Below are 25,763 nucleotides of genomic sequence, written 5' to 3'. Positions count from 1 at the left end.
GATAAAGAAGAGTCTCCTTTGAAACGTTCCCGTAGTGACCTGTTTTGTGTAGATAACATAAAAACGTGAGTCAATGTGTACGCATTAAAAATGCTTAATATTTGCATTGTTTAATTCATAATACAGGAGATTTTATATACTAAGTTTACCATTATATAGTCAGTCCATGCAGCTAGCGTTAAGAGAATAATTTCTTGCCAATTTCTCTCCAATTTCGACTATGGAAATAGTCCGAGGATCCTTGAAGTGTGCTTAGATGTCAACCTCAACTTATGTCCTTATCGTTAGCGACTGCCTGTTACCTGTATGCGCCACGTATCATATCATGGCAATATGTACTAACACGTGCAAAGAGCTATGTTTCACGTACATTGCTGCTGTGTCTAGCAAAGCTAAGCTTCCTAGATACTAAAGCAGTTACCTATCTCGGCTGTGGTCAAGTGGGCTATTCGGATTTAAGTTAGAAAAAAGCGGATTATTCCAAAGTAGACTAGTAGAAAGCCAATCGAGATCCCCGAAATCTCCGGATATTCGCCGTCGCCTCTGCCGATCAAGCGATCGATTGAACGACGCTTTCCTCTTCGGCGGTCAGCCATCCGTCCATCTGACCACCGTCAGCGCTGGCGTCACCAGCGTCGTTCTAGCGAAAGTCTAACCCGAACCTTGCCTTTATTCGTTCTTTCGGCCATTCCTGTATTCGTTTTAGTAAACGCCCAGGGCACGTTGCACTTTGTTTTCTCGGGCCTGTTTATCTTTGCACCAGTATTGCAACGTTCATCACGTTTAAAGGAACCGTGAAGTCTCTTACGGCTATTGATAACTCTCTCTTTTCTTTTCAAGCAAAAAGTACGAATCGCTTTTGCGCCAGCTGTTGACAAAGATTTCGTGCAAGTTTTTTAAGGAAGCGCACGACATGGCTGAAGTACGTTTAGCTTCGTCAGCTGTCTCGCCAATGTCATTGTTCAACCACTGCAAAAACTAAGGGCCACGAGACCCAACGAGCAAGCTGGGGTTGATAGATACACGAGGCAGACGGAGGAAAATCGGGCAGGAATAATGTGCGATACAACTTGCGCCCCAATGCAAATTCGTTTCTGTTGGAATCAATCCCGTTTTGCCTTTATCTTTTTAGACTCTACCTTGCGATTCGGTGCCCATGGCGGATTTTTTTTATCCTCTGCTCTCTCACATCGAAGGATAGAATAGATACTGGTTGCTTTTGCTAGCTCAATATCGTTCTCCGCTTGTCGTAAGTACGCATCCATTTCCTGTACCTATATATCCTCCACTCTATCGCCGAGCTTGTTTCCCTCTATCACCAAGCCTCAATATCAATTTCGCCCATTCGGCATTGCATAAGATTACCAAGTTGTCAGGGTATACACGCCGAATGGCGTAGTAAAGGGCAGGGCGAATACCTACGAATGAACGTGTAAGCACATGCGTTCAGACGACAAGCTACCACACTTCAATCCAAAACACCAGGACGCATTCGACACTACCATTTCCGTTGTTTGTTCCGAGACGACAAAGCTACAAAGCTCTGCATTTTCTCCCCTGCACAGTTCTTCACGAAACGATCCAGCTGCGAGTGGGACAAAGGTTTTAAATCTCTCCCCTGCTTTCTGTCGCGGCGTGCGTCGCCTTCTTCATTATTTTAGGCGCCTTAGGCTTGCATCTGTGTTCATGCAAATCCGTTTGACATTTTCCAAATAGAAAAGGATTACATCATAAACACTAGAACATCAACATCGGTATCGTCGATGGTAGGCGTCTTAGTGTGGTAATGGTTCGACATTAGTCCATTAGTTTGTTGCATTGTTTATCCCGAGTTCAAGCGCGCGCGCAATACGCCTTGATCTTTGCAGTTAGCGAACTATCCAGAGACGTCTTTTACGAGCCCAAATTACTTTAGCAACCACCTCAGTTACTGGTGCTGTTACTACTTCTAGTACGATTAGTACGGCCGGTGCTTTCTGTGCAGGTTAGTCCTACAGACTTGATGCTGTATTATATCTGCTAAATGAAAATTTCCGTAGAGGCGACCAACTGCTACGTGGGCTGTCGCCATTAACACCAATGGCTGGGTGAAGGTGCCCAAAATTGAAGATTACCGAACTTTATGTGCCCTAGCGGTAAATTCGACAGTTATTTTTTCCATGGCGGAAACCGTTCCCAACAGGATCTGGACAGACGGAACCCCTATTATTCGGAAGCCTCCAACGCCAGAAACAGAATTTCACGGCCTCTCGCTCTTCCTGAAGACAGCTTCGAATCGTGTAATATAAACAGGCGTTGAAAGCATTACAGTTTGTTTTACGACTACATTGATTATGTATAATGGTTTTGTGATGTGTTTAAATTGACCGTTCTTATCACCAATATGTCACTATAATATAGTCAAAGTAATGACGTATTGGTGATGCCTTTTAAGACTCGAACGAACCAGGAGCGAGTATCTGCTGATCGTAGATACAATGGAATAATGTTATATCTTCCTATTTAGAGTAGCAGATTCTCTAGCTGCCCAAATATTGGTCCTATCCAGACAACTACTCAATAGCTAGATGCTGGCGTGATATGAACGCGTCATTGTATACACGTAAATGATAAATATATTGAAATCACTGTGCCACCACGCAGCAAGTGATGTCCATCCTGGCTTGGTGTACGGCTTAGCGCCGAACTCGCAATAGAAAATTCAAATCTACGTACTATTACGACTCCCTTTATATGATAAGCTAAGTTCCTAATCGACACTAGCCAGGGACTCAATACACGTTATTTCTGCACTGCAAGGACACTCACATGCTGCAATATTGTCTATGTGAAATGTATTGCCATCATCGTGTACGCCAATGCCACGACAGCGACAGTGGCGCTGTCGGACCTTCAAGGTTCTGTACGTATAACCTCATGTCGTGCTGGTAAACTGATGCATTTTTGTTTTCGTTGCCGGGGGTAAAGCCTATACGTCATGTGATGACGCTAATGGGCCCTGCCGAGAGCTCTTCGTGGCGTTAGATGTTAAAGTAGAGATCCGTGTAGCCGTGTCAGCAAGACCTCCGCGCTTTGCTTCTTTTCGTCTTTTTTTTTTAACGACGTCTTTTCTCTTCGGTACCGACCGTGTACGAAACGTTTCAGTGGTCTTCCGATAAAAAAAGCCTAGCGAAAGACAACAAATTGAAATTCGACTATAAGTTGGTCGACGAATCAGCCATTCTTCGACTACATCGTTGCATCTGTCCTGGTGAGGCTGCTAGTCTTTTCTATTCTACAAAACGTTGCCATCATAGAGCGAGTTTCGTTGCCAGTACCTAGCTGTTGCCCGATGGATAGAGACACTTCTAAACGAAAGACCTCGCCATACACGGAAGTCAACATGCGTCAAAGTTAAATTCACTGTAGTTCGAGACGTGCGTAGAATTGCAGAAAAAAGAAAACCCAGCGAAACGTTAAACCCATTGATTGGAGCTATTTAAATCTTAAAAGAAAGCTTTCTGAGCGCACAGTCCGCTTCGTAACCCATAAAACAATAACATGAACATAATTTGCGCCTCCTTTGGGCATGCTTAGCTCATATATCGCTCACATTGACTGATCATGCATAACTTTGCACGATATACCTACGAAGATGCGTATGCTCGGCTACAAGCCAAGATGTTGCAGCTGTTTTGTGAATCTGCTTTGTCCCCTATGTTGACTACGACGTACTTCCATTTGATGTATTTTCTTCATGCTGGTCCCCTTCGTTTCACATTGCCGTAATGTGTCTACAGATCGCTTACGAATAGTCTAGAGACGTTACGGCTAGCGGACCATTCCTCAAATGCCATCGATCATCATTAATGTAGCTCGATATAGATTTTTTCTCTACCTTTATTTTGCAGTCTTTCTTGTATTTGCCCCCTACTATCAGCGCATTCATCAAAGGGAAGTTAAATGATCTAGCCTCTTGCTTCTCTACAGCTATGTACGGCGCCCGGTTTAGATATACCGCGAAAATGCAACTGCTTCAAATCTAACATACGTGGCCAGCCGTAGACCCGAAATCTGGGCATGTGGTTTACGAAAATGACGACGCGATGTGTACCACGAACGCTTTTATATAATATTATAGGGAAAAATGATAGGATATTAAAGTATAAAGTACGAGTAAAGACTCTCAATAAACCCTGCCACGGAGATAGCAGAAAGCTCACCCTCGTCGTCTTTTGCTGTGAGGCAAGGAACCTTAGAATCGGATTTTTCATGTTATTTGCATATAAGCATGAGCTGGTTCAAACTGGGTAGAAACTATTTGGAACACTGCCACTAGAGAATAGAAAAACCCATTTGTTTAGGCAAATAAAGCATGTCATAGAGACACACTCTATGTAACCAGCTCCCATGTCACAGTTAAATTGGATATAAATTACACCGTAGGTATGAAAAATACGGATTAAACATAGTTTAAAACCTGAATATAGTAAATTATTAATTATAACTAGATTAAATATAGTAAACTTGAAGTTATCCATAGTTATAGAAATATTAGAGCAGCTAATGTGTTTATTCTAAACAATATGCTGTCAGAATTATATAGCTGAGGCAATACGGTCAATGAATATAGGGTACCTGCATGCCCCACGTGAACTTTTAAATGTTTTTGTTGAGTTTTTTAAATTTTATGAAAAATCTCAAAATGAACTATTCTTCGTGTGGCTACTGCACTCGGTAAAGTTATCTCTATGTAGCTAACTAATGGCTTTGCCATTACCGCGTAATAAGGTATACACACATATTGTTTATTGGCATCGATCGCTTTATCAAAACCTCATGTTTGGCTTCCATACAAATTAATATGTGTAACACAACACATTCGCATATACTAGAACGTTCTTTTAATACTTTTTTACGTTTACGATATCTAATCGAATTCTTAAAATAAATAAATTTACTTAATCGTAGCAATAATAATTTAGTAGCACCGCCCCTCTTTAAAATAGTTGTACGCAAGTGGCTGGAGATTATTACAATAATAAAGAGAATTGGGATGAAGCAAGACACCTGCGGGAAGATTACAATATCTTCCAATGCTGTGAGTAAGTGGCATCGATCTGCAGCGGAAGAGGAAGATTTCTAGCATAGAAAAATCGACCGACATCGTCTATATTTTCGACCATGTTTTTGTCTGTTACTGAAATAAGCGGGATAGAATAGCAGTTAGTGGCAGCCGCAGTGTATCAGATAGAAGAACAGCTGGCAGGTTTAAGAACCAATGGCTAGCTGAAATGAAGTGGGAGCAATATTATCCCACTTTGAGCCGACATGTGCGCGGAAAACAGGCGCTGTTGGTACTTCGTTTTCCGTTTTGCCTTCCCTGAGTCGAGTAGTTATCTCTCTACTTCGATTGCACTTGCGACTGAACGTATACTGCCTCAAGATGGTGAGACAAAGCCCTCTGGTTTTCCTATCGCGCTTGTCATTGCTCCCCACTTGTTCCCTATTTTCGTTAGATTAAACGCTATGGGTAAAGCGGTTGTGCTGCCTCGAAAACTGGCCCCAGGCCAGGCAGCAGTATTCCATACTAGTTCTTCGATAGTGCCATCTTCCCGTCGGCCCATTCATTGGTCTTCATCGGGTATTCCTGGTGATTTCAGAGAAAGAGGGTACTAAGAAAAAGACTAGAACCTACCATGACAGATAGGTAGAAAATACGTTAGGCCTCGTCTTTGCCTCCTGCACGGTGTTTGTGCTCTCGAACGATCTAATCAACTCACAGAAAGCCTTTTTTGTTGTAATGTCACGCTCCTGTGGAAAATTTGCTGCAGCTGTTGCTATTGCTTTAGTTCTTCGTCTACTCAAACGAGTAACGACGCAATGACGGCGTCGCCACTGAGTGGGCAACCGCACTTTCTGCGGTCGGAGGCCGTATTGACGGATTTCACGTTCTCCGTACGTTTTTACGTTGAACGTTCTATGCTGCGTATACATCGAGCTGAAATACAGAGGTAAACGAATCTTGTTTCTGTCTCAATACGTATCGCCGTGTTCCTACTACAGCTGTAACATCATATTCCAACTCCAACAGCCCCGCGGATGACGTATTCGCACTTCGCGCTTTTCGCACCATTCTGCCTTACTCCATTCGTACCCAGGCATCGAGTATATTGATCTCCCTACTGGTATTTGTTGTCTTTTCTCGCTGATGACGAGATACGAGATGTCAACGTCATGTTCTCCTCTCTTTCAAACCCGCGCTATCCATAATAGATTTGAATTGGGCGGAAAAACCAAGTGTATAGTGTCAATACTCACTATGCTTACATATATATTCCTTCCAACGATAGCCAAAAAATTTTCGGCGTTTGTATTTAATACGAAGTGCGATGCCGGGTCAGGGCCGCGTCTAAAAAAGCCCGAGGTGCTTAACAGAAAATTTACAGGGGATATTGCGCTCGATAACAGGCAGAGAAGGACATGAAATTTGGCTAGACCCGTCAGCCTTTTGCTACCTAAAAGGACCACTGAATGCAGCTACGTCGCCAAGTTTAGCTCTAGCAGCTTCTGCGTGGTTCCGTCTTATTTTTCAGTTGCCGTTGGTATTGAGCACGTTCATATCGTATGCGACATGATGCAGCGATATCGATATTTTCCTCCCCTGCGACACACAGTTTCCTCCTTTTTGGTAAAGCAACAGCACATGACAAAGGAACAACGAAATCAAGACGCTGTGCGATTTCATATTTTGGACCTATTTGCCATATGCAGGACGTCCACTTCGAGCCTAAGTTTCAAACCTTGTATGATCGTAAAAAAAATCGCCTCTTCTTCGGCGCATGCTGGTGCAAGTCCTGGTCATGCTTGCGAGGAAACTTATGCAGTTAGCCCTCCTTTTTTAACAAGTGATTGGTGAAGTAAGTTTACTGAACGCTCTAGTAACTGTTTGGTTGATGCAAATTACTTCCGTTAAATGTCAGTATGTAGACAAATTCGATAATAAGTGAATTACTATGATCTATTTCTCATGAATGTATGACTGTATACAGATCGGGACCAATTACTTCTAATTTTTTAAGAGACACCTCTAGTCGTACACGCGTTCGGTCGACGACTACGAAATAGAGTATGAACACAGGGACAGCTCTAACTACTATACGAACGAGTCCATTTGCTGGAATAATTAACTAGCCGATATAAACGCATATTATTAGTAGTCGTTTTATGCAAGTGGCCGTCAAGTAAGTTCAACTTTCTCCGAGCCTCAGTGCAAGTGCAGCGAGAGGAAAAATTTAATCTTGACTTCAGTCGCCGTGACTTAAGTTTTCCAAACAGTACCACAGTGAATTTGAACACATTTGTAGTTGCTGTCAGTTCTTAGGAAGTTGGCTTTCCTAATGCCATACCCAAGGAATAGCCACCGCGCCGCTGCTAAGAGCGAGTGTCGTTCTAGAAAAGAAACGTTTTCGTTTTTTGAGCCCCGGTAAGTTTGTCCATTTTGAGAGAACACAGTGGATTGAAGCGGGGGCGTGCCAGCGGCACAGCAATTATCAAACTGAATGACTTCCCCCTTTAACCCCGTGTTGTCCCCTGGGTCTTTTTTTGGCCTCCCTGTTACTGCGATTCAGTATAATTTTCTTATTATATTATAATAATAAATTCAGTATAATTTAGAAAAACTGGCCGTCTTGTTTCCATTCAATCGCATGTCAAAAAGATTGTAATAGGACAACCATTTGTCGATGGCTAGAGTCACGCGGAACAAATAGTCGCAGTGATAACGATTATTGTATCCGACACTGCTCGGAGCAAAGGTAGCACCACACTTAATCACGCAAGTGCATTCACGTTACTTGCATCCTGAGAATGCCCTTTTGCCAAACAGTGCACGCCAAGTTATTTGCTCTTCATTCTTGCTTATTAAGCATTGTTCATTTTCCTTCGAAAGCTAACGTCCCGCATCTGCGATCTGGCTTTGCGACTTCTACTGCATACCTGGACAAACCACTCTATTGACGGTGTAAGGCTGAAATAACATCGTATCCAATAGGTAGTATTAGCTGGAATTTATCGCCACAACATGTATAGCACGACACGTTTTCTGCGGTCTCTATACGTCGTGTATGGTGCCAATGGAACCCCCGAACGCGTTATTTTGCGCGTGCATAAGGCCAAAGCGCAGCTCTCCGCTTTCCACGCCACTTTATTCCCAAATGCAATAATCAACAAAGATGCTAAGAAAGTAAAAAGAAACAGGGAACACATGAAAAATAGTTAAGGGCATATCCAATTATCTTATGGTTTTGCCTCAAGTTTATTCGTCTGTCCTTGTAAACGCTGTACCACAGACTAGGTTTCCGCCAACGTAGGGCAAGAGCAGTGCCGCCGTGTAAATCAACCATTCGACCAGTTCGCCGGTGACCCTGCAGAACGAAATAAGCTTCCAATGGAAGAATCTAACGAAAACGACAGCGGCAAGCTGAACCGCTGTAAACGTCGGAACTTGCGCGATGATAGAATTTTACACTCAATTTGATTAAAGAAACTAATTCCAGCTCCCTCTCCGTCCTCTCTCTCTAAAATTTTCCGGATTAGGGGATAAGATGGCTTAGCCATATATCTATCACTATAGAACCTGACAAAATTCTTAGTGGCTACACAATGCATGGGTGCATCATCGAAAAAGTGGGAAGTGTATGCGTTAAGAGAAAACGCTACGTTAGCACGTATATAGCACGGAAGCCCTGTGATTTCAACACAAAGGTGGTCTAACAGGCAAATATGATCGTAACGTGATGAACGAATATCGAGCTCATTTTATTGAAGTTCCGTTGGATAGTGTACGTTGTCGGCCTAATTTTTAACAAACATAAATATTAAAATGCCTCGACCTCGATTATTGTTTCTGATTCAATATTGCGTGCGCGAATAAGTACCTGCGCTAGACAGAAATAATTATTAATCTTTGCCTTTCTTTCTGTAACTTATCCAATTTTACCTAAAATACTCTAAATTTACCCAACTCGTTGTTTACCCAAACTCAAGTAAGTTTACTTACTGGACATAAGACTTCGTCATTGCTCTGACGACACTCAGACAAGTGACAAGGTTTCCATATATCTCAACAGCGCTAATTATACGTAACAGAAAGATCGGAATCGTATTTAGTTAACAGCTAGTGCCATATGAACTTATATTGAAAAAGCGTACGGCCAGCAGGGATGGTCTGGCGGCCGCTGAAGGCGGCAGTTGGCAATGTTTTTAGTAGCAAAGCCAAAACGTGCTCACACAGGACAGCTCCTGAAGTGGAAAATGTTTTCTTTGTCTCGGAAATTCTCCGTATTACGATTGGAGAAAATCGAGACGTTGTATCCGTGTCATACGTTATTAATAGAAGTAAACAAAATTTTTGTTCTACGAAGATAAAAATAATTTGCCCAGATTAAGCCAATCAATGAAAAAAAGCTTTGCCTAAACGAAATATTAGCTATTGTGATGCTAAAAATATTTCTATTGGAGGCCAGCGTCTAAGGTCCGGTCATCGAGTTTCGATACAGAGACATAAGTGGTAGATGCGCATTTCATCAAACGACTAAACCCTTTGAAGAGACAAGATTTAGCTTTTACTCACTTTGTTTTATTATGCTAATCGCTACTAACCTTGTGTTGTATATAAAAAGGTCAAAAATATCTTCAGCGTTGTATGCAGATGAGTTTGAAATGCGCGCGTACAATTGTATCTGCCTGTACGACCTTCTATGAAGTATGCAGCAGTGTCGAAGCGCACACGATACCGTCTTACTTCGAATGCTCAGGGAAACCTATTTTTATACCCCTGATTTTTGTGAATTGAAAATGCCTTTAGGTTTACGAAGACGGGAAGTGCGACACAATCACGTACGCGCTGAGATTTTTCAGAAAATGTCTTTTTTTTTTTTACTGCAATATTACTATATATGTGTAAGACGGTGCGAAATTTTGCTGAATAGAACTGCTATGAACCAAATGTAAAAAAGAAATTCTATCATGATTAGTATCTATAATCATTTGGCATCGTGTAAACTCGTTGGAACGTTCTCTTCTATATCATTGTACCAGCGGGAAATGCGTTTGTTAATATCTATTTATATCCTCTAGACAACTTTTCATAGGCACCGAACTACTTACCATAACATAAATGCAGTTAAGGTTTGAAGTAGCTACTTTTACTTTGATCTCATAGAGTGTACTAAGAGGCAGATCCCAAGCTATTGCGGAAAGTACTATCTTTGTAATTGCGAATTACTCTTCAATAGCAAACATAAGAAAAACGAAGGCTTGTCGAAGTATGCTTTTAAACATGCCTCATACAAAAACCTCAACGCATTTAAATTCTAAACTGATGGCAGGCTAAATGTTGTCGGAATCTACAGGCCTAAACAAACATCCTAAACGGCGAAGGCTCCGCAAGAGACTAAATGTTAGGGCTTATTTGCTTCGGACAACCGGGTAAGCGTACCATCTCCGTTGGGTTTGTCTAATGTGAAAGTAGTAAACAACGGCTGAACTTTGTTAAAATGCACCATTTCTACGATGAAAAATTTGCCCATTTGTTGCTAACGTGTTACCGCTTTTACTGTAGTAAAGATGGCTGTCAAACGTATGACTGTCGTGCTAAACGGCTAGTATAAGTATGTCTAGATTAACCCTAGATTAGCCCTTCTACATGCCGAATGTTTAGGCCTGTGCCATGCGTAATGTCTTCTTCAGAATATTATTTTACTCAGCTGGGTTCGACGTTTTGTTTATGTTCAATAAGATTAAGTGTCGACAAGATTTTCTTTGCATATGTCCTATAATCTTCACAAAATTACTGACAAATTATCTTGGCTATTATATTTCAGACGTTCACAACATGCATCTCATTGTCTGCAATTGCCACAAACGGCATAGTTCCAGCCGGCGGATCGTACTTTATGATATCTCGATCACTGGGTCCCGAATTCGGTGGTGCTGTAGGGATATTGTTCTATTTAGCAACTACGGTAGCCGCTGCTATGTATGTTACCGGAGCAGTTGAGATCTTTCTGGTGAGTATCGCACAGATCTAGATTTTAAGCAAGGTAGGCAAACGTTAAAATGTTCTTCGTTTCATTAGATATCCAAACAATTCGTAGTAAAAACAACTTCTATTCTGTTACTATGTCATTCATAGGCTTGGTATTTAACAAACGTATCGCACTCGCAACGTAACTTTGAAGCCGTAACTGTTTGTCTTCGCTGACTACTGCCAAATACCATATGACCGAACGCTTTTTAGCAAGCTTTAACATGTGTATACTGAAGCATATATATATATATATATATGGTACTCGATGGAGGCGCTTTTTTTTTTTGCTTCGTTAGCATACAGTATCCCTATAAATTTGAAACAATGCGGAGTAGCGATACATTACCAATGCAACTCGGCCTTTGCCCCTCGGCTGTCCACACTATGTGGGCCTTTGTGAAGAACGAACGACGCTGGTATCTATGCCAACGTCATCCTTTCCTTTCATGCTTTCACCTTGCCAATTTTGTAGTATCTACCTTTGCTGCTCGGTTCTTCACAGGAGTAGCCGAAACAGCGATAAATCGAGCCCATTTTTTGGGTTTACAATAGGAAGATATAGAAACTCGTCAAGTCCTCATGAACACCATGTACTATGTAGTTCGAATGTGCCGTTTAAACGTATGACTGCGATGTAGCGTTGGATAGTAAAAGTTTAGCGGAAACGCCTTTCTGAGCCAAACATTAGCAGATACTCAGGATTGGTGCACGCCTTTGGCTATTCCTAATGTTAATAGGTCGTCGGAAACACCTCTTTCGTACAGCATTGAAAACTTGCCCTCACTAAAAGAATTAGTCGATTTACGTCTTGCTGGACCTATCCGGGGTTCCTCTAATAGATTTCTTAAACGGCGTGCTGTAAACATTTACCAAGTCTGTATATTTGTATATGTTGTTTTTTAGGCTTGGAAAAGTTTATCTATTTATTAAATTTTATGCTGTTCGGTTGATTTTTCGGGTGCTTATCCACTTAATTTTTCAACTTTTGTCAGTACAGCTGGCCTTTATAACTATTTTTTTTTTCGCTTGGGCTTTAAAGTACATAAGAATTATGCCTCATAAACATGTGACAACAAGTGCTATTTGGGCAAGCAGGAAGGTACTCCATATTTTGTGTGCGACTCCGAAGGGGAGTACACTGCGCTATCACGCGGATTGACCGATCTAGCTTCAAAAACAGTTGATTATGGAGGTATGCGTATACACATTTCAACTTCTCGCTGAGTTCTGATGCTGGTGAAAATCCAGTGGTCGGACTTCGTAAACAGAGAGGCGATGTGTACTTAGAAGAGGAAAATGAGCGTGTAAAGTCTGTGCAGAAATAAAGAGATTGGAAACAAAGCCTTCCCGTTCGCTTAGAAATTTTGGAGAGATAGGCGAGTTACCTGTGGCTTGCTGATGTACAGCGACGAACGTAAACTCGACAAGCTGGGATAGAAAAAGGACCTACCGATGCCAAGGGTCTATTGGGATAACGCATGCTGGTTGGGCAAAGGGACCCAGTTATCAAAGGGTGTATAGACAGCTGAGCTGTCAGCATTTTTACCATCGCTACCACAATGCTTTGTCCGAGAGGTCGCCAGTAGATGATCGATGTCTACTGGCGACCCCTCGGAGACCGACTGGTCCCCACTGAATATCTTTTACAGCCAATGATTGTTGTAAGGAAGGTAAAGTAGTGGAAAATTAAGTGAACAATAGCAAGACGAAATGAGGAAAGCGATATAAGAAAGGGCCCAGCTCTATGAAAAAGCATGGGAATGGAAAAATGCAAGACTCATCGGTAGAATAGTATAATAGTTGCGTGTAGGGTACAAAGGGAAACAGCGAGGCAGTTAAGGAATTGCAGCATCTGTAGCGAAGTAAGCATGAAGGCAAAGACAAGCCCGGGATAGCAGTTGCTGAGCAAAAAAAAAGCGGTGGCAAAAAATTCAAGGATATAGCTTGGCGTTTCAGCAGTAGCAACCATTGCGCTAGACAGAGCAGCCTGGTTATTTAGAAATGTACTAAGCTTCCGAAATACCTAAGGGGAAAAGTTAGTCTCATGGGAGCGTGGGAACTGATGGAAACCCTTGTCACGCTAAACTAGAACCTACTACATATATTTCTAGAGATTTTAGGCGTGTGTGGTGTACGCGTGACTTCTGGCTGTGCTTAAAGAATCGTATTCTAGATTTTTGTAGTCATCAATATGTTTGTAGAAGATACGAGTAAATACGTGTCCTTCCCTGCACCCTGAAATTCATCTATGCTGAAATGCTCATATTTAAACGAAAAATCTATTTTTGCTCTACCTCAGTCATGGCCGTACTCGTCTTTCTATAAAACCTTGACGGTAATCTCATTTCAAGGATTTGAAGGTAGCTCAATATGTAACTCTAAGGTTACCTTAATTAAAAACCGTGTACCCCGAGTGTCGTTACCTATGTGATATTCTCTCCTTAGCAGGCATGCTACAGTTGTTCTATCATCTAATACTATATACGACGATTAATTACGATGATGTCGTTGCGTCTATGTATGAATTTAGTATCGTGATAATGGTGTTTCGAACGATGTGATACAGGACGACGCTGCCGCCTTATTAGATGCACTTTTAGACTTGAATTACTGTACCTCTATTCTCTAATGATATGGTATACGATTGGCACATATTTTTATCCCTGTTAGAATGAATGCATTGAGATGTTATTTCTGCTTCGCCGCTTTGTTGCGGCTAAAAGCTGGATACAGTTAGGGAGATCGGGTGCGAAATAGGTTTTACTTATGGCTGTAGTCGAACGACGGATCCAACGGACGACTAGCCATGATCGAACGGAAGGCCGAATATCGGCAGCGAGTAATGGTGACTAGTAGTATGGGTAGATACATTCAGTCGCTCTAATGAATGTAGCCGAGGAGCGTTGCGCACGAGACTTGCTTAGACCATCGCTAAAAACCTATAACGATTAGGACGAGGATAGCATAAATAGGTTAGTGAGGAATGCATCTGGTCAGGCGAGGATCTATGCCATCTACACGCTTTTTTTCTGTGAATCCTTATATTGAATTATATGGTTTCAGTAGCTCGGTGAAACTCGTAAAAGGCTAGGGTATGTTTGGCTTTATGGAGGACAGGACTTACCATAATAAATATACGATGACAAACTGATCGACCACATATATGTGTATGCCATTGAAACATCATGGTTGCATAAGTTTTAGAATTTCAGTCTGTCTCATGCCCAGTATTACGTCAGCCTGTCTACTTCAGCGGCCGATAGAATGAAATAGAGTACATGGAGCCAGAAAGTCCCAACTGGTAAAGTATATTATATGCCGCAAAGATTGAAAAGTGCCGATTTGAGATGTTCTTGTAAGACTCGTGACATGGCAACGTCTTGCGTGAACGAGGCGACTCAGCTTTTCTGTTTACGGATATTTAAAGCTCACGTAGCCTCCAAAACATTATTACGTTTGCCGACATAGGCCATGACAGGAACCCGGACGAAACCGTAAGAAGCTACGGATGAAAGGCTTGTTTTCTGTAACAGCCCCTTTCTTGAGTAGCACTTTTCCTCTATCAAACTCCATCCGTTTGAAGCTGTAACAATGGTCTGCTTATTTTTTTTTTCGTGTGGCCATGAATCCGGTATGCAACAAGAAGATATAGACGCAGAGGTGCTGTGAAAGGAAAACGACGATGTAGAGGCTGCGCTAGACGAGATTTAGCTGTTGATGAGACTCCCATGTAGGCCACCATGGATACTACGACGCGTACAGCCCTGTAGAAGTGGTTGGCAGCAATTTTTCTGCAGCTCAGAGAAAACATCTGCTTGGGCCTGTTTTGCCTATTCTCACTTTCTATAGGAGCGCTACCGTCCACAACCCTGCGCTTCACATATGCGAAAAGTTGAACACACGCATTTCTAATAAAGCGTCTAATAAACGACCGACCACAATACACGTATTACCCACTCAGAACTGATGTAGCTAAAGAAAGAAGAGAAAAGGGTAGAATAGATGGTAAAAGGTGAAGAAAAAGAAGGGACCCAAAGAGGCGGAAGGGAGAAATGGGCACTGGGGCACCTGAGAAAGACGAATGGTACTTCTTCATCCCCATGGAGATGTAATGGTAACGAACGGTCCGGCATAAACGCAACGGTAACCACAGCAAAACCATCCGGATAATGCGGAACCCGGCCGTCGGAGGTTAGGCGGTTTAAAACGATGACGACGCAGGTAGCACCCTTCGATGCGGGAGGAAGGGGCGGTGACTCGCTCCTTCTACTAGTTTATGCATGTGTATGTAAGTTACTTGACTGTCGCTACAGTGTGAAGTCAATCGGGCTGCGGGTAACGTAACTCGTTTATACTCATTGTACTGTACATGGTGCACATAGCTTTCAACATAGTGAAGTGGAAAAACGCCGTGCCCTTAAACTGCAGAGGTCTCACTGTCCGTGTTCAACGACGTAACACTTAGGGTTTTTCCGAGTGAGATTACCCTAAGTTCGTTAATTTAAATCGTTGACCTTATCTCGGCGACGTATATCTTTGTAACACTATTACCGTCGCTTCTTTCTTTGACTGTTGTGAAGTGAATGATAAATCGACGCTAAAAATTTTTAATATAAAAAAATTGCGTTCTACGTTTGGGTCTTATATCATCAAATAAATGTATAATGTGTTAGATATATGGAACAGTTCATGCTCATTATGATAGTAGATGTGTGAAAAAAACGTGATGCAGCATGGTCGCTTGCGCGGCTCTCGTACCTTATATGGTAGGCAAACGTCCCATTCTAAGGATCGATAGGTCATCTTTTAACGATACACACAATGAGTATATTCGAGTACGATAAAGAAGCGTAGTCAGCTTTCAGTAAAGTGAGTCTGACTATTCGTAAAATTCTCCACAAATTGCAAGTCCGTGTAGTGACTAAAAATATGGCTCACAAAAACATACCGCTAACATGTTGCAGTATGTAGGATAATAGGCACCGTGACTTAATAACTAATCTCTCTCTAAATCTATTAAATCTGTGACGTAAGTTAAAATTAAAATTAATAAGTGAATCTGAGACCTATGTATGCCCACGGGGTATAAGTTACGTTTGAATGAGAGAAAATTAATAAAGCGGTTTCATTCAAGGATAGATTTTTGTTTGTATCTGTCCTTTTAAGAGAAATTGATACTGAACCACTTTTATGCCAGCGCAATTCCATCATGATTTTAACTCTGCATCGATCGCTGCTGGCAGGCCTGAAACCAAACCCCGAAAGCAACGAAGGTCAACAAGGGCCTCTAGATAATTTTCTATTACAGATCGAGGTAATAGATGAAGCTTGAGAATAGGGGGGCTGGACTATTCAAGAGGGTTGCAAAGCTGCTAACAACAATACCCGTTGCTAGCAGGCTTAAAAACCTGCTGCCGGCGTTCTATAGCGGCAGACCTTTGAGCCTAATATTTTTTCTCGCATTTTCACCCGTTTAACAAAATTCAGGTACCTCCTTATTTTTACCGGTCACATGCCTCCACTCTAAACTGTTCCGTATGCTTTTGTGGCCGAAAGGTACAAATACTTTAGCAAACGATAAACGAAGGTTATAAACTATTCAAAATGAGTGCACTTTGCAACTCGGTTACAACAACATCAGTTGGCTTTTTAAGGCTTCCAGCTCGTCTAGGTTATACGATCGCCTGCTTTTCCCTTAGCAAGATGGCGGCCGCCGCCGCCGCCGCCGCCGCCGCTACTGACGAGACATGTTGTCTGCTGCGCGGGCCGTTTTGCGAAGGGCCATGAGAGAGGGAGCAACCGTTTGCCGACAGTACGTCTCAACCGTTACGACCTCTTCTTTGCTGATCTCATTGTATATAGTCAAATACAGTACTAAGACATGAGTGAGAAGGAAGGGGGCGTTGGCTCTCTCAGCCTTTAATGCTTCGACTATAACAATTATAGTGGAATCGTTCTGGTCGAAAAAAGGGAACAATCGTGCTCAGTTAAAAGCAATAAAATACATCAATATTCGAACATACTAGCTAGTAATTTATTTTCGCATGTTGCTTAATGTGGCGCTCTCACACTATTGACGACAGAAGTCTCTTTCCCTCTGCTATGCTTCGCGCCGCCGTCACCATCGCTACTTTGTCCGCCTCTAACGGACGCCCGTCGCGGCCTGCTGGTGGTGCAGCGGAAGCGCAGCGCTTCGGGCGCCTGCTTGCTTACGGCCCTACACAAACAGGCACACCGTCTCATGAGTCCTTATCCATTAAGAACGATCTCGTTTTTCCCATATTACTTCTGTAACTTTGTTCCTTTCAGCGCTTTCAAATCGTCTATCCCTGGACCACTATGCTGATTTTGTTCGGGCTACCCGCACTCCGCGCAGAGCCCAGTATTGCTGTGCAATGAGTTGTAGGCTCGTTTAAGCGTCTTAAGAAAAGAGACTGTATGAATATGGCCCCTATAAAGTTATAGAAGAGTTTTTTTTTCATATTTTTACATATTGAGAGTAATAAAGCTATCTGGGCTCTCTTGTCAGAGAAATGAAGAGGTTTTATCGCAGCACGGCGACATTGCCAAAGCAATTACTTTAAAAACGAGATTCGGTGGAAGAAATAGCAAATAAAATAACAAATATACGAAGTAATTTTTAAACGCATGCAGATATGCGATATTATATATTAGTCAGAAAATCACATATCGACTGTGGACGAGTGCATACTAACTGAAAACGACATCAGCGCACGCCTTCACCACTTAGCAGATCCATGCCAAACAGATCATAGCATCCCAAACAATACGTATAGTAAAATGTATGAACGTGTTGTTAAAAAATGTTCCCTGCCATTCATCCATACAACTTCGAAGCTCAAAATGTTGTTGACTTAATCTTCAATTACAATTGGCTCTTATGGGGCACCGCCTCTACGAAAACCGTCGCTTTATATATAAATTCTTATAGAAAAACATTATCCAATTGGCCCATGACCTACCACGCTGTGGTCATTACGCACACGCGTACGCACGTGCGTTGCCCCTTTCTATCAATTATGGCGTCGAATTTATCACTGCTCTACTTCTAGTGCTCATATTAGAGCTCAGTTATTACACCAGCCAACCTAAAGCCGGTAACTGCTCTCAGGAACACTTAAACTTTGGCTCTTTGGATGCGGGTGTGCACAGAAACACCTAAGCACATAATCATGTGGAAATGGCTCGGGTATGACTGCACAATATATTCATATATTATTAATTAAATGTATTAGAAGAATGGACTAGTACGAAGCATGGGGAAAGGGAAGTCGACGACTGAGGTATGAAATGAGGTAGGCAATTAACATAAAGATATGGTGTGGTGGGGGACAAAAATTCAGGGCGACACAGGACGTGCAGTGTACACAGAAGTAAGGATGAGAAAACATAAACAGAGCCCTGTCTCGCGTGTAAGCCTAGCTTTGTTTCGCACTTCTAATGAGATGATCAGGTAGCGATTTTGTAGAAAAGGCAGGTCAAGAGCGAACAGTGGGGATAAACAAAACGGATGCAGTATAGAACTGGTAAAAGTTTGGATAGTTGCAGTGGTCTCAATTGTAGATGTGAATGAAAAAAGGTAATAATGCATTGTGGTAAAGTTGCCAACAGCGAATAGGTATTTTTTACGGCTAGCAGCAATGTAGAACAAAATTAGTCTACTGCGATGCGTAATCGCAGCACGACGAGGGACTAGTTAAGACTTTTATAACCAAGCGTCAAAAAGAAGGCCTGTTACCGTCTGGCAATCACGCAGAAGGGTTTGACGAATTTATGACCTGGCGATCGCCAGACAAAATGTAGCCTATAAAATTCCGTAGCACTTTGACTTGTGTAACTATGTGAATATGACATATATGGTTAAGTAAAACTTTCAACAACTTAATTAAGTAGATGGCCTTTGCCCACGTATGTAGATACAAAATTCTATTACACGGTGAGTAAATCATGGCGAGGGATAGCTAGACCAAAGGCGCATATCTACACGACAACACCGCACATTGCATACCAAGCTAATCTTGCTTTCTAGACATAAATGTTCAATTCTAAGAGAGTTGCAAACGTTTTTCATTTATGCCATGGCAAAAATCAAAACGAAGTACTCCAGAACATATTTTGTGATAACATGTTCTACCTCTTTGTTTGTTTGGTGACTCTTTTCAAGGTTTTTGAATATAAAGTCCATGATTATAAATGTCAAAAAAAAAAAGAAGAAAACGTCAAAAATACTGATTAACGTACCGTACCACAGCTATCCAACTTTTTCAGAAGTTCTATATCATCTAACATTTGATGAAATTATATTTTTTGAGTGCAAATGTTTTCTGTTGGTTTAGCCTTAGATTCGTAGTCAAGTTATCGCGCGTAGCGGGTGCTCCGATGTGATGTTTCCGGTAACTGCGCAAGACTTGTTACTCCAGCAAACTTGTTTCTGCCGTGTATATTTCGTCTCTATACGTATGAAGTTTGTTACCTTTTATCTAAAAGAGAGCCAAGCAAAAGCCAACAAATCTATGTCTGGCAAGTCGATCCAGGTAAATGGAGGAGAACGACCGCATTTTCATCTACGTGATGAGATGGAGAACATCATAGATCAGCGACCGCGCTTTTTTCTCCCTGTTTTGTCTGTTACCCGATTCAAATAAAGAACCTTCAATTTATAAAAAAAACCAGGATGTTCTGCTTTGCCTACAACTAGGCAGGTAGAGAAAAGACTCGATGCCATTATTTTTCTTCCCTTCTCTACATTCTACTTCTATTGTCCACAGTTACTCTACTCCTAATGTTTTTCTAGAAGTTGCTGTCCTCTAAACTTTTTATGTTCCAACGAGCAGGTGAAGTTTATCTGTTCACCGCCTGCTAAAAAGTTGTTTATCGAAAGAAGAAGCCGGGGCAAGCGAAAAGTACAACGCCAGCAGTAACTTCAATGACGCCTTGCAGAGCTCAATTTCCTAGCTATCGGAGGTACTCCAAAGGTTTCTCCTCCACGGCGCGACGCCTGTCGGCATGGGCATAAAGGCCTAGTGTTTGTGCTGCTGTTCGGCCTGCCGGGAATAGTCCCAACCATTTCTGCTGGTCCTTCCGTTTACAGAGCCAGCCGTTAGCCTCTCTAACGTTCCCGACGCTGCCTAGCTAATTATATAACAGAGCCGATACGAGAAAAGTTGAGACGTTAGCAGGGGAAAGGGAAACTGACTGGCAAAAGATCAGGAAAACCAATAGGAACCCAAAGGCGGGAAGGTTTATCCCGTTGTTTGATGTGCTGGCCCGTACTAGAGAAAGGTGGAAACGAGCAGCCGGCTTGTACAGCTTCCACTCGTTGAGTTCATTGAATCGCTTATACGTTTTAACAGCTGTTGTGCATTAGTCGCTATTAGAAATGACAAGAGACACAGGCCAGGCCAGTTGTGTGTTACATCACCGGTACTAGACAACAGGAGCGGTTCTGCTAACGAATAATAGTTTTCTCAACAACTGCGCACAGACGAAGTTTTATTGAGGAAGTATATTAATAATACACAGTATACGAATGATCGCGCCATTTTGTGTATTTACCGTGTTAATAGGACAATGCGTGGAGCAGCTGTTGTCCCGCAGAATGTGGACAATGTCTAAGGCTGTTATAGGTATCAAACGAGGTACCAGATAAATAGGATGAACGAGTAAGCGACTTTAGGTCATAGGTTTACTTTACGCATATGTATAAGATGCTCTACATACGAAGTGCTTGAAGCGTCTACGTCTGCCTTAAAGAAGACGTGAAAAGGAAACGGAAAGAGAACTATTTTTCTAGCAATATTCACAACATGAAGAGTAGACACAGAACAATGGATGAACTGTTGTGTACATACCTATGTATACGCGATGGAGAACACAAGCTACAGGTTTAACAAAAAAAGGCATAAAGGCTGGAACAAGCTCGAAACAGTTACGTTACATATATTAACAAAATGGAGTCACATCGGATATATATAGTATCATATACACTTACGAAGCGTCACAACATATCGCAAAAATATACCCAGTATGTATTTGTTGCTGTAGGCGATTGTGGAGAAATCACGAGTTTCGAACGTCTCAGAATAGAGCTTTGCTTTAATGTCACGTAATGAACGAACGACCCAAGATGAATACCGACCCTGTAAAAATTTCAACAGGCCTCACTTCTGCGAACTTACAGTTGAAAATATATTTAAGAATAAAGTTAGTTGGTTATGTCTTTGTAATGAATCAACTAGCTAGTTAAATAAAAATTTACATAAGTAGTATGTTGATCTTCGCGTTGTGTCGTGAAGGGGCGATTCATGGCCATTTGATGAAGACTCACAAACAGATTGAACAGTTTGGTGTTTTCTTTGACAGGGGCGAGAATACGACGGGTACACCATGCCAACTAGCAACGAATTGTCTTAAGGGGATGACATGACTCTCAGCAACGTTCGAAATCAGTCGTTCTACTGCTGGAAAAAACGTATACTGGAACCAGAACAGGAAGGGGTGGGACTAAAAAAAATCGCAAACGAAAAAGGCTACTAGCTCCCACTGGGTGAAAAGAGATCGGATATACCAGGTGCCTTGGCAAGCCAGCCAATGTAGAGACAGAAGAAGCAGAAAACACCGGACTACGAGACAGGAACAAGTAAGGCATCACGACATGCAGGCAGTGGTAGGATGTAGCCAAGATCTTAAACTCTACTGCGGTCTCAGCGACTTATAGCTCTGTGCTTTTCATGCTTTTTTGACTTGGGGCTGCTGCTGGCCTTAATGAAGCTGCTACAACTTGACCTGGCAAAAGAGGCCGGAAAAAGGAAGCAAGAAAATATCTACGGGAAGAACTAGATAGAAGAAAACGCCAAATAGCAGGAGCAAAGCGAACAAAAAGATGGCTATGACAACAGGGGCCGCAAAAAAAGCGAATGGTCTCCAGAGCAAAAGACGCCAGAACGAGCGGGACCCACCAACGGGACACCCGCAGAGAAGAAAGGGATGGGGCTTGCCCTTTTGTGTCCCTCACCCAGAAACTGCCTCCGCACGGGAAAAAGGTCAGAGAAATGTGTAAGAGACTTGCGCTGGCTGTTGTTGTTATGGAAGAGCAGAGACTTAGGAAACCGTCCGAACAAAAAGGCCCAAAAGCCAGGTCATGCCCAGATCCCAGATCTCAAGCCAACTTGGTGTTGTTGTTGTTGGTGCTCACTAATTAACTCTATGGTACGCCAGAAGAACGCGAGGTTGTAGAACGTGAAGCCTCAAAAGGCTAACAGGACAAGGAAAAAAAAGAAGGGAGTGAGATTAAGAAGTACTTTATGCTTTATGGAAGAAAAACATAAGGAAAGATTCTAAAGAAGTCCGTCCATTCTTTGTTGTTCTTCTCTGACTGGTATAGAGAACTGTTAGAGACGCCGCACAAAGAGCACCCGGAACTCAGCCAAAACTTCTACCATATCACTTAAATTTAACTATTGATCGTTCATTTATGTCAAGATAAACGTAACGAATTTTACGAACGAACTGTTATACTTTATTATTGGAAGCTAACGCTGTGAAGTCTGTGAAAAATGTACGTACGTATGATTTCCAATGTGTATTTTGTTGCAGATGTGCGGTTCTGCTATTTGTGTCAACATTTTGCCGGAAGGATACGTTTTTTACTTGCGCTTCGAATTTACTGTTCAATCCACATCGATACTCAGCAGTAATACATATATATTATTGCTCCTTTATTGATCATATATTGCTGCAAGTAATGAACTGTACCTCCCCGCAGGTAAAGTTGACCACGATTGGGTCACGGTGGGTCCGTTTACGTATCAATTCTTGAAATAACCTTGTTCCCCGTAGCGGCCAATTGCTGGACATTAATCGGGATTCCCCGCTGTGTACTTACAAATTCGGTCTTACGTCTGATCGATATCTCTGGTATGCACGGGAGACTGACGCAAACCCTTCGTCAAGGCAGCTTTAGTGAGCTAGTCGACGAAATGATCACACACGGCGTACGATCACTCCGATCTGTCGATTCGCTTAAATGAAGATTTAGAAATGCCACCTGTCGCCTTAGTTATTAGAAATATATCGGAAGCAACTTAAATCTCTCAGCTTTGCCTTGAACCGTTCCCACGCTGCCGAGATTGCCTTAAATATTGCTTATCCTATCGCCGCTTCGAACCATGGCCTTGCCCATTCTGGCAGTAATCCGGATGCTAGTGTTCAAGGCTGTTCGAGGGCGCAGTCCTGGAATAAGAATCCACTTGCGAGGCGCTGTGTAGTTCACCCGCGGCCGTTTGGGTAAGAAGAATAGCGGCAGACCAGTCTCCATGGTGTCCGCGTGCAGGCGAACGAAAAGAGCTTCGAGCATCAGGCTTGTCCCCGGTGCGTCGTCATCGCCTACGTCCAGACGTCTTCTATGAGCCGTTCGATGCTCGAAGTTGCCATAGAACATTGTCGTCCGCCTGGCTTACCTTGTCATCTAGTATTTGATTCGTTGTTATCGCTGCTACTAACATGCTGCGAATAATGAAGCCACCGTTGATAAACTGCGATTTACTTCAGCTAGCCTCAAATAGTTTTTTTATATACAGATTTGGGCCGCATAAATTATAATACTATGAATGATATCTATGTTGACTGATGAGCTTTTTACACTTACTTTTGATCATTGAAATAGATACACCCTACGTAAAATATATATATATATATAGGTACAAACTTCCTTAGCCACGCTCATGTGAGCCTTGTGCAGTGCTATCGCGCTGTGTTTGGTTACGATAGACGTTCTCGGACCGTTGGCCCCGGTGGCAATAAACAACAGAAATACAGATGTAATTGCCCAGTCCGTTTGCCGATGGCGATGATCTTGATAATGTCACCGTTTAACGTAGTGTTTCCGACGAAGTAGGCCTTTATCGGTCCTTTGCGCGCAAGCCTTTACCTCGAATGATTTCATCAAACGCCTTCTTTCACGCGGAATACAGCAGCACTAACTTCAGTATTAACAACAAAAACATTAATATAACTTGTTGCCATGTGTTGCTCGACCTAGAAGTATTTCAGCCATAGCAACAGTTACTCTGGAAAAAAACCAATTGAAAGACAACTTTCTAGCTAAGTATGTCGTAGGGAAGTCACTGAGTGGCATTATCGGATATATGAAAATGAAACACAATCAAGTATGACTCTGATTATGACATAGCTTAATTAGTTCATTAATTAACTTAATTGATACCTTATTGCAACTGTTCATTAATCGTTTACCTTTAGCAACTCACCAACGGAATCAAATGTACATTGAATATATATAATGACCATGATGTTGGCTCTGCAAAATGTCGTTGTCCTGGGAGCGAGTAAAGTTGTTTTTTTATCTTTAATTTTATGGTTTTATTTTACTATAAACCAATCATGCATTTATAATAAGTTATTTAAGTTTGTCTATAGGCTTAATAAATGAATAAGTACGCAGCCCTCATATTGCATACAAGTTCAATAATGAAAAGGACACATTTACACATTGGAATGAATGGTTTTGTTAGAAAAGTCATTGTGTCTATAGCTTGGCCTTAAGCTGCAATGCGTTTAGGTGGTTTGACCTCTGGGACGCGGGGTGATTATCTGACGTAAATGTCGAGTGTTATCTCAGCTTCCTTCAGAGAGTTCATTGTTTTCTTTGCGAGATATAGATACGGCTAAAGGGAACTGTTTAAAATTGCCCCAACCTCTACGATATAATTACTCAAATGTGAAGTGAATTTTTCTTCAAAACTAACTGTATTCAAATGCTATACTGATTTGTGTGGATATTCTAACTATAATTAAGTTGCCACTTGCATGAAGAAATAGGGCTAATTGAACGTGTAGCAACGATGTAGGCAGATATATGAGTCGTACGTATAAACTTCATGATTAAGGCCCATTACGATATTCGGTGTGAAACTATAGAAGATCTGAAAACCTTACAGTAGCAACTAAAGGCACAGATTATATGCACACATGAGATCGTTCGATAGCCTCTTCGATAAACGCCTGTGACAAATATGCGTTATCATGGCATTGTTTGGACTAGGGCAGGTGAAAAGGATTTGGATCCGAAGTTAGCAAGAAAGATTCTTGTTGATCACGATCATGAAGGCCAATCTCCTGTTGGTTAACAAGATTAATGCTGCGTCAGTAGATGACCAGCAGACCGCTGACTTGGAAGGTTCCGGATGTCGACGTATTCGACTAGGTAGAGGCGCGGAAGGAGTTCCGCGGTCAGGCGACGATGAGGGAGGAAGGTTCTAGAGTACCCTTTGTGTTCAACGAGCATAATAACTTTTACTTGGCTCTTGGCTTGACCTGAAGCGGATTTATCCAATTGAGAGCCAATGGCGAGGTAAAGACAGTCAGCTTGCCGCGGACCTCCGCCTCGCATGAAATAGCAGTTCTATAGGCTCAACATATCGCCAAACAGCTGACACGACAGCAGAAAGCCGAACTTTTAAAATTCGTATGTGGACTGATTCAATCTTGATACTTTTTATTGTATCACATAATTTCTATTACGTTATCTTGCCGCAATCGCACTAACGTATAAAAGGCAGTATAACTGTTTGTAGTATGAATGTTGTGTAGATAGCTAAATTCCATCGTTTTAATAGAAAAAAAGTAGAAAAACATTATAACGGCGAATGTGTAT

General features: G+C 42.0%; 1 protein-coding gene across 2 annotated transcripts in view; it reads left to right on the top strand.

Annotated features, from left to right (window-relative positions):
• Positions 1-25,763, top strand: part of kcc (solute carrier family 12 member kcc) — a 229,155-nt gene that overhangs the window by 144,957 nt on the left and 58,435 nt on the right. For both annotated transcript variants that reach the window (XM_022841387.2, XM_022841390.2), the window contains one exon: positions 10,866-11,051. In XM_022841387.2, the coding sequence (XP_022697122.1) occupies positions 10,866-11,051 (186 nt within the window). The remainder of the gene's footprint in view (positions 1-10,865; positions 11,052-25,763) is intronic.

This window comes from Varroa jacobsoni, unplaced genomic scaffold (assembly GCF_002532875.2).
Source record: "Varroa jacobsoni isolate VJ856 unplaced genomic scaffold, vjacob_1.0 scaffold_925, whole genome shotgun sequence".
Classification (NCBI taxonomy): domain Eukaryota; kingdom Metazoa; phylum Arthropoda; class Arachnida; order Mesostigmata; family Varroidae; genus Varroa; species Varroa jacobsoni.
This window is presented reverse-complemented; position numbering and strand designations above follow the sequence as displayed.